Source organism: Triticum aestivum, chromosome 7D (genome assembly GCF_018294505.1).
Source record: "Triticum aestivum cultivar Chinese Spring chromosome 7D, IWGSC CS RefSeq v2.1, whole genome shotgun sequence".
Lineage (NCBI taxonomy): Eukaryota > Viridiplantae > Streptophyta > Magnoliopsida > Poales > Poaceae > Triticum > Triticum aestivum.
In genome coordinates this window covers 621,747,608-621,764,298 of record NC_057814.1, presented here as the reverse complement: position 1 = coordinate 621,764,298, position 16,691 = coordinate 621,747,608, and the positions used below count along the sequence as shown (strand labels likewise).

The 16,691-nt window shown below is 41.6% G+C and overlaps 1 protein-coding gene across 3 annotated transcripts; it reads left to right on the top strand.

The window, feature by feature from the left end:
* Window positions 1–4,759: 4,759 nt before the first annotated feature.
* LOC123164587 (disease resistance protein RGA2) lies at window positions 4,760–12,387 on the top strand. 3 transcript variants are annotated; one of them, XM_044582122.1, is made up of 4 exons: window positions 4,760–7,215; window positions 7,331–11,504; window positions 11,701–11,801; window positions 11,929–12,387. In XM_044582122.1, exons 2-3 carry the CDS (start codon window positions 7,436–7,438, stop codon window positions 11,757–11,759), a joined length of 4,128 nt encoding a protein of 1,375 aa, XP_044438057.1. In that variant the 5' UTR covers window positions 4,760–7,215; window positions 7,331–7,435; the 3' UTR covers window positions 11,760–11,801; window positions 11,929–12,387. The 3 variants fall into 3 exon arrangements, with proteins under 3 accessions (XP_044438057.1, XP_044438058.1, XP_044438055.1); XM_044582123.1 differs by having other exon boundaries at window positions 4,760–9,723; window positions 9,832–11,504; XM_044582120.1 differs by having other exon boundaries at window positions 4,760–11,504.
* Window positions 12,388–16,691: the final 4,304 nt, after the last annotated feature.

The window sequence follows — 16,691 nt, the reverse complement described above, 5'->3', positions numbered from 1 at the left end:
AATGCTCATGAATGGAAAAATATCTTAAAATTCTAAAGCTGTTAGTGACTTACAAAATAGTTTATGCATTCATAAAATGTTCGTTAATTCAAGAAATGATCAAGAATTTCAAAAAATATTCCTTAAATAAAATAAAATGTTCATTAAATCAAAAAAATGTTGCCGAATTTCAAAAAAAAATGCCACCAATTTCCGAAAAAATGTTCGTCAATTCTAGAGTTTGCCGCTTCAAGAAAATTGTTTAAAAATCTCAAATTTTAAAGAAAATGTTTGCAAATAGTATGAAATGTTCAAGAATTCAAAAAATGTTCCTGATTTTAGAAAATTGTGAAAAAATTGTAAAAGTGTTCATGAATTTGAAAAATATTGATCATTTCAAATATGTGCACGAGTTTAAAAAAATGTTCATGATTTCACGAAATTGAGAGTCATAGTGTATCTCGGTGATGCAGCAAAGTATGGTCATGGCAATTGAAGATTATGATATTTCTTTTTCTCCCGTTAAAACGCACGGGTCCTTTTGCTAGTAAAATATATCCAACTATGTTTTTTGCGGCAGGTCATCTTAATTGTTTCCAGAAAATTCGGAACTATGTAGTATACAAGATGTTTTAAAATAAGCATCCAAAACTATGAGCTTGATTAGTTGGAAGAAGCCACGGAAGACAGAAACTTTTAACCGGACCTACATGAACATGAAGAAGTCAGGAACTTTTAATTGAACAGATACACATCTTTTTAAAATGGAGAATCAAATTAAAAGCAAGCATCATCTTCTCTTCCAAGGTGTGGATCCTTTTTGACCATCGTCGATGGCCCTTCCTGGTAGAGATCAATAACGCCAGGTTGCCGCACGGATATTATGCTCTTGTTCCATCGGAGGCGTTGAAGCCTAAGAGCATCTCAAGCCGTTGGCCTCCCAAGGGGCTCGTAAAATCGCCGCCTGGGGGCGAACCGGCGCTAAAATTGGCGTGGGGGCCTTCGAGTTCCCAGCCGCCGGTCCCAGCGTCGCCCTCAGAAGGCGTTTTTGAAAAGGAATTTGACTAAATTCGGCAAACGAGACAAAGGTTCGGCTAAAATTAGGCGAACATGACATTACTTAGGCGACTTAAATAGTTTTTTACATATCAAAGTGAAATACTTAAAAAAACAAAGGACGCAACTACAGGCTGAAGAACGCGCTGAGCGCAGCAAATAGGTTTTGTGCATAGCAAAGTGAAATAGGTTTTGTGCTTGACGCTGGTTTTATTCCATATTGTTCAACTCTAAATCGTAATTGTTTCAAAACGCCTATTCAGCCCCCCCCCCCCCCCCCCCCCCCGGTCCCTAGGCGGCATCCACATCCTTTTAGTTAGGCATGGCGAGACACGTGTCATGGTTTTTTTTAATTTACTTGTCACACAACCAAATCTTTACCAACAATTTTATGAGGTTACAGAAATATATGTAACAAAACTTTTTATGCGGACACACATTGTAGATATGCTTGTATATAAATAGTTATATACCAATGGATGAAGTGCACAAAGATAGGTAGAGAAACTACCCAAAAAAGAAAATCTAGGGATTCTAGTTGCGCAAATGTGCGGGTCACCCAGCTAGTTAGAGAAGAGTTAGAGGACATCAGCTTCCTCTGAGAAAAAAAATAGAAGGAAAGAGGAAAAAAGACAAATACAAAAGGCAAACTATTTGGAGGAGACGGGCGAGGAGTTCACGGTAGCGTGCTCAAATATTAGAGGACATCGGCTTCCTCTGAGCCGTGGAAAGCAAAAAAACAGAGCAATAAAATAGGGAAATATTAGAAGAAAATAGCAAAAAGACTAATAAAAAAGGAAAAATATATTTACAAGAGAGTTAGAGGACATTACCTTCCTTTGAGCCGTGGAAGGGAAAAAAGTAGAGCATCAAAATAGCAAAATATTAGAATAAAAAATAAAAGAAGACTATAAAATAGCAAAATATTAGAACAAAATAGGAAAAGAATATAAAATAGCAAATATTAGGAAAGAAGAAGGAAAAATATATATAATAAATATTACTCCGTCCGTTCCTAAATATAGGTGTTTTAAGAGATATCAATATGAACTATACACGGAGCAAAATGAATGAATCTACACTGTAAATAAGTTTGTATACATCCGTATCTAGTTCATATTGAGATCTCCAAAAGGGTTTATATTTAGAAACAGAAGGAGTAAAAAAAAGGCTAAGAATACGAAGTAGCAAAATATTAGAGAAAAACAGAAGAAATATAAATAGCAATGCATTAGGAAAAAGGGACAAAAATATAAATAGCAAAATATTAGAAAAAAAGACTGACATATTAGAACAAAGGAGGCAAAAAAATATGAAGTATCCAAATATTAGGGAAAAAACACCGACATCACACCGTACTTCTGCCCCCCCCCCCCCCCACCCCAAATAGAAAAATATTAGAAAAAAAAGACCATCACATTAGAACAAAAGAGAAAAAAATAAAATAGCAAAATATTAAAAAGTCTGACATTGAACCGTACTTGTAACCCCCCGAATATATAAATAGCAAGATAGTAGAAAAAAAGACCAACACATTCGAACAAGAGAGAGAAAAAATTAAAATAGTATGAAAAAAGACTGACATCACACCGTACTTCTGCCGCCCCCCCCCCCCCCCCCCCCCCAAATAGAAAAATATTAGAAAAAAAAAGACCATCACATTAGAACAAAAGAGAAAAAAAATAAAATAGCAAAAAGTCTGACATTGAACCGTACTTGTAACCCCCCGAATATATAAATAGCAAGATAGTAGAAAAAAAGACCAACACATTCGAACAAGAGAGAGAAAAAATTAAAATAGTATGAAAACAGACTGACATCAACACCGTACTTCTAACCCCCAACACACAGCGAGGGTGACCAAGGGTAACAAGCCGACAGGACAGGCCCGGCCAGAAGTACGTAGTGAAAGCTCTTTGCCTCGGCAGAGCTAAATGAATGAGCTTTGCGTCCTCGGCGATGGAGTGCTCAGCACCGGGCTATTTAAGTCGCGTAGTTCCTTCTTAGGCGAGCAGTGTGGTACTAAACATAGAAACAAAGCGGCGGTGCAGTTAGTTTATTCCTAAACTGGGCCATCATCTTCGGCCCACCAGACCAGCTAGGGCGGCCCTAAAAAAAAGAGCGCTTCGCGGTGGCGTCTCGAAGCCACGACAGGAGGTAGCACGCCGTCGCCGGATCGGAGGAACAGGATCCCGGCGGCCGTCAGGTGGAGGATTCGTCAAGTTGGGGTTTTCTCGAGGTTGGCGGTGGAGCGGTAAGGAGGCCACGGACGAGGGGTACACACTTCTCAGTTCTCACTACTGGAGACTTGTTATTTTGCTGGGACATCACTTTCAGATCTAGTACAGGCAGCTGTTGGACATAGACTGAACCCGAACTCACTCACGAACACAGCCAAGCAGAATCAAGGCAATGTGAACACCTAACACCAACTCATAGGACCAGTGGGGCAGCACAAGGACTAGAGCACTCAACACTAGTCATGATGACTCGCCCCGTCCCGACAATTCTCATGAATTCTTGCAGGGTCGATTGTTAGTACAGTACAGCTACGCGCTGGCATCATCGCTGTCTTCAGTTACTCGGCCGTCTGTTGTTAGGTGATTCACTTTCATTGCATCCTCATCATGTAAGCATATGTGTGGCCACAATCGTCCTGGTCCGCCTCCGCGCTGTTTGCTCTTCCATTTCTCCTCATAAGCAGGCAAGCAAGCACATTATTTGCTCCAACCATTATTGTCTTCCTCAACCCGCGCTCCTCTGTGTTCTTGCGAGCCCTCACCTTGGCGTTCCAATGGCGGAGCTCGTGGCCACCATGGTGGTCGGGCCACTGCTGTCCATTCTCAAGGACAAGGTGTCCAGCAGCCTCCTCGACCAGTACAAGGTGATGAAAGGCATGGAGGAGCAACATGAGATCCTGATGCGCAAGCCGCCTGCCATCCTGGATATCATCGCCGACGCCGAGCAGGCCGCTTCCCACAGAGAAGGGGCGGCGGCCTGGCTCCAGGCCATCAAGAAGGTGGCTTACCAGGCCAACGAAGTCTTCGACGAGTTCAAGTACGAGGCACTTCGTCGCAAGGCCAAAAAGGAGGGACACTACAAGGAGCTTGGCTTTGATGTGGTAAAACTCTTTCCCACCCACAACCGTTTTGTGTTCTGTAACAGGATGGGAAGAAAGCTCCGCAAGATTGTGCAGGCCATCGAGGTCCTTGTGACCGAAATGAATGCCTTTGGCTTTAAGTATCAGCAACAGCCGCCGGTATCCAGTCCGTTGCGGCGGACGGATCATGCTAGCAGTGACCCAGAGGAAATCAAGAAACTCATCAATGGATCCAGAGCCAACGATAAGAGGGAAATTGTTAGTAGACTAGTTGGGCAAGCTAACAATGAAGCTCTCACGGTTATTCCCATCGTTGGAATGGGTGGTCTGGGCAAGACCACGTTTGCACAAGTTATCTACAATGTACCTGAAATTCAAAAGCACTTTAATTTGATGCTATGGGTGTGCATCTCTGACAACTTTGATGTGGATTCTCTGGCTACAAGAATAGTTGAAGCAGCTTCTCCTGAGAAGAAGGATGATGGCACAAAAGAAACCGCTCCCAAGAAGAAGAAAACACCACTGGATAAACTTCAGGATTTGGTCAGCGGGCAAAGGTACCTCCTTGTACTGGATGATGTCTGGAATAAAGAGGTTTATAAATGGAAACAGCTTAAGGCCCGACTTCAACATGGTGGCATGGGTAGTGTGGTTTTGACAACAACTCGTGATGGCGGAGTTGCTGAAATTATGCGTACTGTTGAAGCGTATAATCTCAGAGCTTTGAAACATCAATACATAAGGGAAATTATCGAGACAACAGCATTCAGCCATTTCAAGAAGGAAGAGGAAAGGTCTGCCGAGTTGGTGAATATGGTTGATAAGATTGTGGGGAGATGTTCTGGCTCTCCTTTAGCTGCAACAGCACTGGGCTCCATACTGTCTACCAAGACCAGTAAGGAAGAATGGGAGACTGTATTAAGCAGAAGCAGCATTTGCACCGAGGAGAATGGAATCTTACCAATACTCAAGCTCATTTGCACTGAGGAGAATGGAATCTTACCAATACTCAAGCTCATTTGCACTGAGGAGAATGGAATCTTTCCTTTTTCTGTTTTTTTTTTGGTTCACAGAACATTTCAAAGGGTTTTCACCTTTTTATCCACTGGTTTTCTTTTCTGTTTTCTGCCTCTTCTAAATTTTTCACGTTTTCTGGTTTCTTTTCTGTTTTTCGTTATGTTTCTTATTTTCTTTCTACTCCCCACGTCCCATAATATAAGAGTGCTTTTGACACGAGTAATTCATAATCATTTTACAAATTAGTGGACTTAAAAAAAAATAAACGTTCTTCAAATTCGTGACCATTACATGAATTTGCTATTTTTTTAAAATTTCAAGCGTGTTATTTGAATTCCTGAACTTTAATTGTAGGTCTCGAACTTGAATCCATGATCTCTTTTTTAATGTATAATAAAAATTTAAAATAATCACAAATCTTCTTAAAAAATTGCAAAGAGTATTCAAATTCATGAATATTTTTTGAAGTTGCGAACAGGTTTTGAATTCATGAACTTTTGATATTCAAGAAAAAAAATTCAGTTCATGATTTTGTTTTCAAATTAAATAATTTCTTTTCGATTCATTAGCTATTTTTATTTGCATGATATTTTAGAATTGGTGAACGATTTTCAAATTCTCGGTCCTTTGTTGAATTCATCAATTTTTTTATATGCATGATTCTTTTGAAATTTGTGACGAAGTTTTCATATTCACTAATTCTTTTGATTTCATGAACTATTTTTGATCTACATGAACTTTTTTTGGATTCATGAACCATTTTTAAATTCGCAACCGTTTTTCAAATTCATGAAAAAAAATTATGCACGATTGTTTTTGAATTCGTGGCCAAGTTTTAGAATTCATGAACATTTTTTATGCACGAACAATTTTTGATTTCGTGGCCAAGTTTTAAAATCCATGAACATTGTTTTAACTCATTACCTGTTTTTTTATTTCATGAACAGTTTTCCTAATTCGTGATCATATTTTGAATTCATGAACTCTTTGTTGCATGAACTTTCTGTTGAATTCTTGAAGATCTTTCAAATTCACAAATCTTTTTGATTTTGTACAAAAAAAATCATGAAATGGAGGGAGTAGTATTTTTCCCTGAAAAGTTTTCTTCTGAAAACCGCCCAATTTTGATTCTTGGTGGTTGGTACAAACACTGCTTTTTATGCCCAAGAATTTTTGTGTGGGAGTTTGTTTTCCCCGGGATCACATTGTTTGAAGTTTTTATAATTGTGTGTTTACCATAACACATTTATTTTTGTCATCCTTGGACAATATTGTGCTCCTGAGATATTTGTGTGGGCGCATTTCTGGTTAAAAATGCTGATTCCACTCTTGTTTTTCTTTGTCCCTGATTTCTATGTGTTACATTTCATAAGATGTTTTTAGTTGAGATCGTAAAGGATGAAGTGCTTCAAATGGATCATGCTTTGGACGTATGGTTTTCAAGACTATGAAAAAAAGTTGAATTTCATATTCTTAAAGTAAATTTTGAATTTCATAAGACGTGCAAGTACAGTTTTATTTTTCGAGACAACGTGCAAGTACAGTTTTGTTTTTGAGTGGTACGTGCTGCATAGTGAGCCTCGCTTTCTGTTATTGTGTGGGCCTAAGGCTGGGCCTGATGGGCTTGGGAAACCGCTAAGCATACACACACTACCTCCAAAAAAAAATATCTAGGATGGAATCCCCCCGATCCCACACAGAGAGAACGCCGGTCGGAATCCTCTTCCGCCGCCGCCGCCGCCGCCGCGCACCTTGAAGAAAGCGACTCCCCTTTTCTCCATCCCGTTCTGACGCCGGATTTTCAGTGGCATTTGGATGTTCGCGCGGAGCGTTCAGGAGAGGGGGCAGCGGGAGGGGAGGCGATGGAGCGGGCGGCCGTCGTCTGAGGCTAGGCCACGTCGGACCGGGAGGAGACCATGGCGGTCGTCCTCGTTCACCTCTGCTCCAGCAGCGTCGCCTTAGGAGATGGGGACACCGGCGGCTGCCGGAGCGTCCCGTGGACTGGAGCAACCAAGGCCGGAATGGGGCCTGGGAGGAGCTGCCGGTGCCGACCGGCGGATCTGGTAAGACAACAAGTACTACCTCCTTCTACTAGTCTCAGTTACTACATAGTTACTTACTGTAGATTGCTAGACTTTGCTCCTGAACCTGAACCTCAAATCCCTTTGCTACTCGCAGACCATGATTCGTGCTGCTAAGCTGCGTTGTTTAATTAATTATTAATGGAGGTTCGTGCCAAACAACATTTCTGTATCCTGTTAGGTCCGATGCGCGGCCATCGAAATGGCAAAGTTACACCCCATGTTGCGCTCGCAGCTTTACGCGTCTTCTTCTGTCACGCGCACAGATTCGAACACCCAGATGCCTGCCCCCCTTGACACATCTTTCTGTGTTGTATTCGTGGTAGTGGATGCAACCGATCAGTGGAACATGTACCTCTCTCCCCAGAAGCAAGCAATACCAGCATTTGTGCTTTCCGCTTTCCTCAAAGGCAAGCAAGCAGCAAGGAAGCAATGCTTCTTCTGCTTGCTTCTTTCTTGCCCACACCATTTCCTTCTCTGCATTCTCGAGGAGCCCTGTCCTTGTGCACTTGTGCTTCTCGGTGCTCATACTCGAGTCCTGTCCTTGTGCACTAGTGCTTGTCCGTGCTCCTGCGAGCCGCCTGCCCTTGGCGTTCCAATGGCGGAGCTCGTGGCCACCATGGTGGTCGGGCCACTGCTGTCCATCGTCAAGGAGAAGGCGTCCAGCTACCTCCTCGACCAGTACAAGGTGATGAAAGGCATGGAGGAGCAACATGAGATCCTAATGCGCAAGCTGCCGGCCATCCTGGACATCATCACCGACGCCGAGGAGGCGGCAGCCCACAGAGAAGGGGCAGCAGCCTGGCTCCAGGCCGTCAAGAAGGTCGCTTACGAGGCGAATGAAGTCTTCGATGAGTTCAAGTATGAGGCACTTCGTCGCAAGGCCAAAAAGCAAGGACACTACAAGGAGCTTGGCTTCAATGTGGTAAAACTCTTTCCCACTCACAACCGGTTTGTATTCCGTAAAAGGATGGGGAAAAAGCTCTGCAAGATTGTGCAGGCCATCGAGGTCCTTGTGACCGAAATGAACGCCTTTGGCTTTAAGTATCAGCAACAGCCGCCGGTATCCAGTCAGTTGCGACGAACAGATCATTCTACTACTGACCAAGAGGAAGTCAAGGAAATCATCAATGAATCCAGAGCCAATGATAAGAGTGAAATTGTTAGTACACTAGTTGGGCAAGCTAACAATGCAGATCTTACGGTTGTTCCCATCGTTGGAATGGGCGGCCAGGGCAAGACCACCTTAGCTCAACTTGTTTACAATGAACCTGCAATTGAGAAGCATTTCAATTTGCTGCTATGGGTATGTGTCTCTGACTGCTTTGATGTGGATTCTCTGGCTAAAAGTATAGTTGAAGCAGCTCCCAAGAAGAAGGATCCTGGTACAGAAGCAGCTGCTTCCAAGAAGAAGACACCACTGGATTGCCTTCAGGATGTAGTGAGCGGGCAAAGATACCTCCTTGTATTGGATGATGTGTGGGCACGACAGGTTCAGATTTGGAGACAGCTCAAGGCCCGCCTTCAACATGGTGGCATCGGTAGTGCGGTGTTGACAACAACTCGTGATGGTGGAGTGGCTGAAATAATGGGTACTGTTAAAGCTCATGATCTCGTAGCTTTGGAAGATAAATTCATAAAGAAAATCATCAAGACAACAGCATTCAGTCGTTTCAAGAAGGCAGAGGAAAGGCCCACCGAGTTGGTGGGTATGGTTGATAAGATTGTGGAGAGATGTGCTGGCTCTCCTTTAGCTGCAACAGCACTAGGCTCTCTACTGTGTACCAAGACCAGTAAGGAAGAATGGGAGGCTATATCAATTAGAAGCAACGTTTGCACTGAGGAGACAGGAATCTTACCAATACTCAAGCTCAGTTACAATGACTTGCCGTCGCATATGAAGCAATGCTTTGCTTTTTGTGCTGTATTTCCCAAAGATTACGAGATTGATGTGGACAAGCTGATCCAACTATGGATTGCACATGGCTTCATCCAGGAAAAGCAAGTTCGTCTTGAAACCGTGGGCAAACAAATTTTCCATGAGCTGTCCTCAAGGTCATTCTTCCAGGATGTGAAACAAATCCAAGCCACGGTTGAGGAAATTGTATACGATGGCTCGTGTTATTCCAGAACTACATGTAGAATTCACGATCTTATGCATGATGTTGCACTTTCTGTAATGGAAAAGGTATGTGCCTTGGCAACTATGGAACCAGCCAAGATTGAATCTGTTGTCACAACTGAGGAATCAAGTCAGAGTGAGTGGCTTCCAAACACAGCTCGGCATTTATTTTTGTCATGCAGGGACCCAGCAAAAAAATTGAATAGTTCTCTGAAGAACAGCTCTCCAGCCATCCAAACACTTTTATGTGATACCTATATGAGTAGTTCACTGCAACATCTATCAAAATACACCTCTTTGCAAGCGTTGCAGCTCTGTTCACAGAGAAGATCATTTCAGTTGAAACCAAAGCATCTGCATCACCTGAGGTACCTAGATCTCTCAAGAAGTAGATATATCAAAGCACTTCCTGAAGATGTGAGCATTCTATACAACCTTCAAACGCTGAACCTCTCTGGCTGTGAATCTCTTTGTAGACTTCCAAGACAAATGAAGTATATGACTTCCCTTCATCACCTTTACACTCATGGTTGTCCACAGCTTAAGTGCATGCCCACAGACCTCAGGAAACTCACATCCCTTCAGACACTTACATGCTTTGTAGCAGGCAGTGACCCTAATTGTAGTAAGGTTGGAGAGCTTGGAAATTTAAACCTTGGTGGTCAACTAAAGCTACGTAATCTGGCAAACGTGACAGAAGTGGATGCAAAAGCAGCAAACCTTGTGAACAAGGAGATAAGAGAATTGAGATTAACATGGAATTTTAGATGGGATTATTATGAAACTAGCTGGCGGGATAATGAAGAGCATGCAAAAGTGCTCGAGAATCTTAAACCTCATGATGGACTACATGCCATAGGGATACAGTCATATGGAGCCACCACCTTCCCAACATGGATGACTATGTTGCAAAACATTGTTGAGATCCATCTTTTCAACTGTAGAAAACTAGTATGGTTGTTCAGTGGTGAGTGTGATACATCGTTTGCATTTCCAAATCTGAAGGAGCTTATGCTAAAAGGTCTTGTTTGTTTGGAGAAATGGTGGGAAATAGATAATGATGGGATGCAAGGAGAGGCGATGATGTTTCCTCTACTTGAGAACCTGCATATTAGCGACTGTGTAAAGTTGAAAGCATTGCCAGGACATCCGACCTTCCCTAAGCTACAGAATGTTTGTATTAAGAAATGTCCAGGGTTGGCAACTACAGCTAAATCACCAAAGCTCAGTGTATTGAAGATGGAAGGACGCGAGGTAGAGTTGTTCTTGTGGGTAGCGAGACATATGACTTCATTGAGCAATCTGGAACTGACTACCATTGAACAGAGTACAGATACAACCTCGATGGGGGCTGAGAATAGTTTGAGGGAAATGGTGAACGTCAAGGAGAATGGGAATGATCAAGACTTTCCTCTAGAAGTCTTGGTGTTAAAAGACACTGAGTCAGTTGTAAGTATAACAGAGCTGTGTGCATGTTTTGTACACCTTCAAGATTTGTCAATTTGGAGCTGTGATGTGCTCGTCCACTGGCCAGAAACATTGTTCGAAGGACTGGTATACTTGAGGAAGCTTCTGATTAGGCACTGCAATAATTTGACTGGATATGCACAAGCTTCTGTTGAGCCATCAACATCACCAGAAACCAGACAGCTCCTGCCACGTCTAGAGTCTTTAACGATACGGAGCTGTGAAAGCTTGGTTGAGCTCTTCAACGTCCCTGCATCTCTCAGGACAATAGACATTTCTAATTGCAGTAAGCTTGAGTCCACATTCGGCAGGAAGCAGCAGCAGGGAGAGTCAGTATCATCGATTCATCAAGGGTCATGCAGTATAGAAAGATTAACATTATACAGCTGTAATGGCTTAACAGGGGTCCTCCATCTTCCCCAGTCCCTCAAGAGACTAGACATTGACAACTGTGGTGGGTTGACATCTCTGGAATCCTGCTCTCCCGAGCTCCCGTCGTTGGAGTACCTCGAGCTTTGGGAATGCAAGACCCTGTCATCCCTACCGGATGGGCCGCAAGCATACTCATCTCTCCAACATCTTCGCATTAGATACTGCCCTGGTATGAAGACGCTCCCTGCAAGCCTGCAGCAACGCCTGGGCAGCATCGAGGAGGAATACGTAGATGCCCGTCTTTATGGATGTAAGCACACATCAATTACCTTCTCTATTTCTATTTACTAGCGAGTGTTAAATGTGCTAGTCAGATAATGATAATAGCATCACTTGTAGGACGACAGAAAACTGGAGCAACTCAGATATTCCTTCATCTAAATCCATCATTTCTTTCTTTAATGATGTTCTTCTAACTGTAAGTTTTACATGACTAATCTGTGTAGATAAGCCAAGGCCTATGCTGCTGAAGCCGAAGACATGGAAGTATGTCTGCAAAGGTTGAACTACTGTTCCCAAAGGCTTGGAAGAGGTGTTGTCTGCAAAGGTTGGTGGCACTGACTGTACCCCTCGATCGGATATATTTTGAGGAAAAAAAATACATGCCACATCATTATATATTTGGCTTTCTTCTGGTGTTGACCGTGTATGGTTTCTTTCTTGAATTCTTCCAGCACGTACATACGGGTGGAAAAGAGAGATCCCTTGGAGTAGAACTAGTGTCTCGCAAGACCTGCCGGGATCAGCACCTGTTGCCTCCATGTTCGTTTTGTGATGTTGTTGCCTGGACCAGACGCCGACATGAATGTTGTTGCCATGTTGAGTTGCAAGATCAGTAATCAGAAAGCGCTTCAAACACTATTGTTTTATCCCCGGAAAGGGATCATGTTTGAACAATTGTATTTTCCACTTGTTTACCTATGGGCTGTTATATCATTGTGCTATTTTTTGAACTGGCACTGTCATTATTATTATTTTTGTCTAAATTTTGCCAGTATTTCCTTTGGGTGCTTTGCCCAGAAGAGGTTACTTGTTGACTCAGTTTTTGGCATGTCTGTCTGTCCGTCAGTCTCTGTATGACTTATGTGTAACTTGGAAACTCAACGTTTGCTATATATTTTGGCTTGTAAACACATGCATTGTTATTTAGTGATCATCATATACACATCTGAAGTTGTTGATTGCCCTTTCTATACACTCTGCACTTGGAATACTGTTGGTTCTGCAGTGAGTTTAGGAACTTGGGTACATATTGTCACTACAGGAAGTTGTTGCCCTGTTGAATTGCCGAGTCCAATAGTCAGAAAGCGCTTCTTATGTTCTAACGCTATCTGGTTTGTTTCAAGATTGAGTGACGAAGAATAGGTAAGGTTTCTCTCTGTTCTCGCTGTGCGTGTATGAAACTGTAGCAGGAATTGTACCACCACTGCATATATGATCTTTTGGTTGGTCGGTCGGTCTGTCTGTCTGTCTGTCTGTCTGTCTGGGTTTGTATGTATGTATGTATGTATGTATGTATGTATGTATGTATGTATGTACAATGATGGAATACTATTTTGACTGTACTACATCCACGTCCATTATTGACTATCTCGATTGTAACAGAATGAGCTACAGATTATAAAGGAATGGACAGAAATTCAGAATGTTCACATTACACATAGTGCAGTGATACGGTCGTGGACCAGTTAATAAGCAGAGAGTTGATGCTTTTAAGGGATATATAGTGGGCTTCAGAGATAATCCGTGGTTCGAATCAGACCTTCAGTCGGACCGAGCATCGCGGCGTCCCGGCTGTTGTACTCCTCGGTGATCCTGGACGCTGATCTGGCATGCCGTTGCCCGTTGATGCCCTCGGTTTTGAATTGCGATGACTCCACTGTGCATTCATTTGGTTTTGTCCGGACAGAGAGGCATGTCTGCTGATACTGTCAGGCAAGTGCAGCAAGATGGTAGTAGTAGTAACTGGTTCCACACAGTAGCTTTGGATCAAGCAATCGCTTGTGCGAGTACTTATGATGCTGAATTGCAGATGATGAATCTGATCTGGCCTGGCTCCGAACCACCCGCCGCACAACAGAGGTGGTTTCGCTGCATATCTATCACAAAAGGGGTGGTGCCCCACTAGTCCAGCTCTTGATCACTTATTGTGATCCTGACGTAAAACGAAGCAGTGCAGTGATGAAACGCTCTGTGGCAATTTCTTGGGTCGTCACAATTTCCACCTGATGAGTCTTCGGGCGTTGAATTGAGCAAGTCCGAACCCGATCTCTCTGTTTTTTGGTCCTTTGGCCGATAGTTATTTACACGTGCAGCTGGAAATGGGATTGTTTTTCTTGGTTTAACTACTTTTGCTAAAGGAATCAGCTTCGACAATCGCAAAAATGAAAAAAAGTGTTCACATACACACAAAAAAATGTTAATGCATATGAAATAAAATGTTCATGTACGTGATGAATTTATATTCATGTAAGAAACATTTTTTACATATTTTTGTTAAAAAACCCATTGATTGAAAAATGTTCATATAGTAAATAAATGCTTGTATATATAGCACTAAATAAAAGGTTCAGCACGTCATAAAAAATGGTTGTATAAACAAGAAATAAATTAATGTATTAAAATGTTTAAATATTTTTAGAAATAGATTAAAATATATTCAAATACCAAGAATACAATGTTCATTGTGTATTGGAAAAAATTTCATGTGCACGAAAAAATATTTTTATTATGTTAAAAAATGGTTGCATGATTTGGAAGTTTATGGATTTATTTTAAAAAAATCATGTTTACGAGAGAAAACTTCATCACATATTTAAAAGTGTTATATCTGAAAATATATTAATATATCATGTGTTTACCTTTTTTTGTAATTTTGGATAAATCAAAAGGAGAAAAGATAACAAAAAGTAAAATATAAAAGTGAAGGGATAGCAGAAAAATAAATAAAGAAAGAAAAGGGAACAATCGACTGAAACCAGAAGAAACCAAAAAGGCCAACAACAAACTGGAAAAGAGAAGAAAAAAAATATGCGAACCGCTCACCTATTTCTCGCAATAAGCGCGGAACTGGATTTACTGAGGAGGAGTTACGCGTTTAGCATTTGGGCCTATAAATGGGCCTCCTTTCTTAGTTGGGCAACTTTTGATAAAAATGTGTGTTGGGCTTAACTTTCTATCTGTTTTTTTCCCCTTAATGTTGTTCGTTTTCATTCCTTCTGTGCTTGAAGCAGAAGCTGAAACTGGCTCTTCTAGTTTTTGGCATGGTTATCCTCCCAATTTTATTTTACAAGACATTTTGAATGATATAACAGCGAATTTTTATTCCTTACATAATGAGCAGAGAGGTTTATACTTTAAGGTCAGTAAAAATTCTAAATTTAGACAGACGAAGAGATCAAAAGAAAATCAAATTATCACAGAATCAGCAAAGAAAAAAAAAGAATGAGGTATAAAAGCATGAGAAGAGATTCATAGTGTTTACAAACACGGGAAAAAAAATCAGATTATAACAGCACGAGCAGAAATTCAGAATTCTTTTTGCAGACCGACATAAGAAAAGATTTCAGATTACAACAGAACAAGCAGAAAAAAAAGAACGGATCATAGATTATAAAAAGAATGGGCACAAATTCAGAATGTTCACATCACATAGTGCAATGATACGGTGGCCAATTGGCTGTCGTCCACTTTTTTTTTTGATAAAAGAGAGCTTGCCTCTCCGATTTCATATAAAGAAATCAACTGTTTCACAGACTCCAGACAAACCACACTGAACCCCTCCAGCACCCTGGCGATGATATGTTGGAGAGGAAGCCATCCCTTCCATCTCCCCCACATCATCATCTTGCCAGGATAATTGGTAAACCCCTAACGAAGAACACACTAAGGAAATCCAAAAGCAAACTAGACTCCAGGAACATCGCTAGCTATTACATCATAGAGCCAAACACAGCCAACAGCGCAGAACTACACGTCTTTGATCAGGATAGGAAGACAAGAGAAAGGCAAGAGAACTAATAGCAGACACAGAGAAGATCAAGCTTCAACGTAGTCGATTAGGAGGCGCCAAGTCTTGGAACTCCAGTCGCCCATCCACGCGTCGCCTTGAAAATCTCCGTGGCCACCCGCTCAACCTGATTTACACCCCCCTTCATGAGATCTATTTTTTCTTGGCTTTTCTGCAATGCACACCACTCATGTAAGTTTTTAATAATCAAGTTAACAGGAACACAGGGGTCATAAACCCTATGATTATCAAACACTAGTCTATTTCTCAATTTCCACATTGTCCATAACATCGCCGAGATACCAACAATCATGAGGTTTTTATTATTTTTACTAAATTTGTTCAACCATTGCCCGAAGATGTCATTGATTTTTTCAGGGATGTCATGTATATTAAAAGAGCATTTTAAAACCATCCACAACATCTTAGCAACAGAACAATGAACGAAGAGGTGCTCAATATCTTCCTCTCTCCCACAGAAGGAGCATTTTGTGTCTCCTTTCCATCCCCTCTTTTTAAGGTTCTGCTTGGTTAGAACACTCCCCCTCAGCAGCAACCAAATGAAAAATTTAACTCTAGGAGGCAATTTCACTTTCCATAAAAATTTATATGGATATTTCATTTCATTCTGGATCATATGTCTATAGCAAGTTTTCACACTATATTTTCCATCCCCAGATAGAGTCCATCTAATCTTATCAGGGGACTTATCAAGCGCCACACTTTCACATGCATCTTTGATATGTCCCCATAGCATCAGGGACTCTCCATACAACGATCTTCTAAAGCTTATATTATCTAGTCCTTTCCTTATAACCCAGGCCACGGACCTCTCCTTGTCAAAGCATATACTATATATGCACGGGTAACTGTCTTTTAGGGCTTTTGGGCCAATCCACCAATCTTCCCAGAACCGGGTATCCTCTCCATTCCCCACGTCAAATTTACACAAGGAAAAAAAGAAATCTTTGTGTTTCAGCATTTCTCCCCAGAATTGTGAATCCCCTTTTTTTTGTTCTTCAACCCAGTGACACAATTGTTTTTAATGTATTTTTTCCTCAGGATTTCTTGCCACACCCCACTTGTGTTATATAGTTTCCACCACCATTTACATAACAAGGCTTTGTTCATGAAGGCTAGGTTATGAATCCCCAGGCCCCCCATATCTTTAGGTTTGCACACCTCCGTCTACTTCACCAGATGATATTTTTTCTTATCATCGCTTTCCTGCCACATCAGCCTGGCTCTGAAAAAGTCCATTCTCTTTTCCACACCCACAGGCAACCCATAAAACGACATCATAAAGTATGGGATCCCAGTCAACGAGGTTTGTATTAGAGTCAGCCTACCTGCACTTGCTAATAATCTTCCCTGCCAGGTCCCACACTTCCCTTCCATTTTATTTTTAGAAGGTTTCCAATCTTTGTT

Coding starts and splice junctions, on each gene's coding strand:
- LOC123164587 (XM_044582122.1), top strand. CDS start 7,436: ATGGCAAAGTTACACCCCATGTTGCGCTCGCAGCTTTACGCGTCTTCT. Junction 11,505..11,700: donor AGATGCCCGTCTTTATGGAT/GTAAGCACACAT, acceptor TAATCTGTGTAG/ATAAGCCAAGGCCTATGCTG.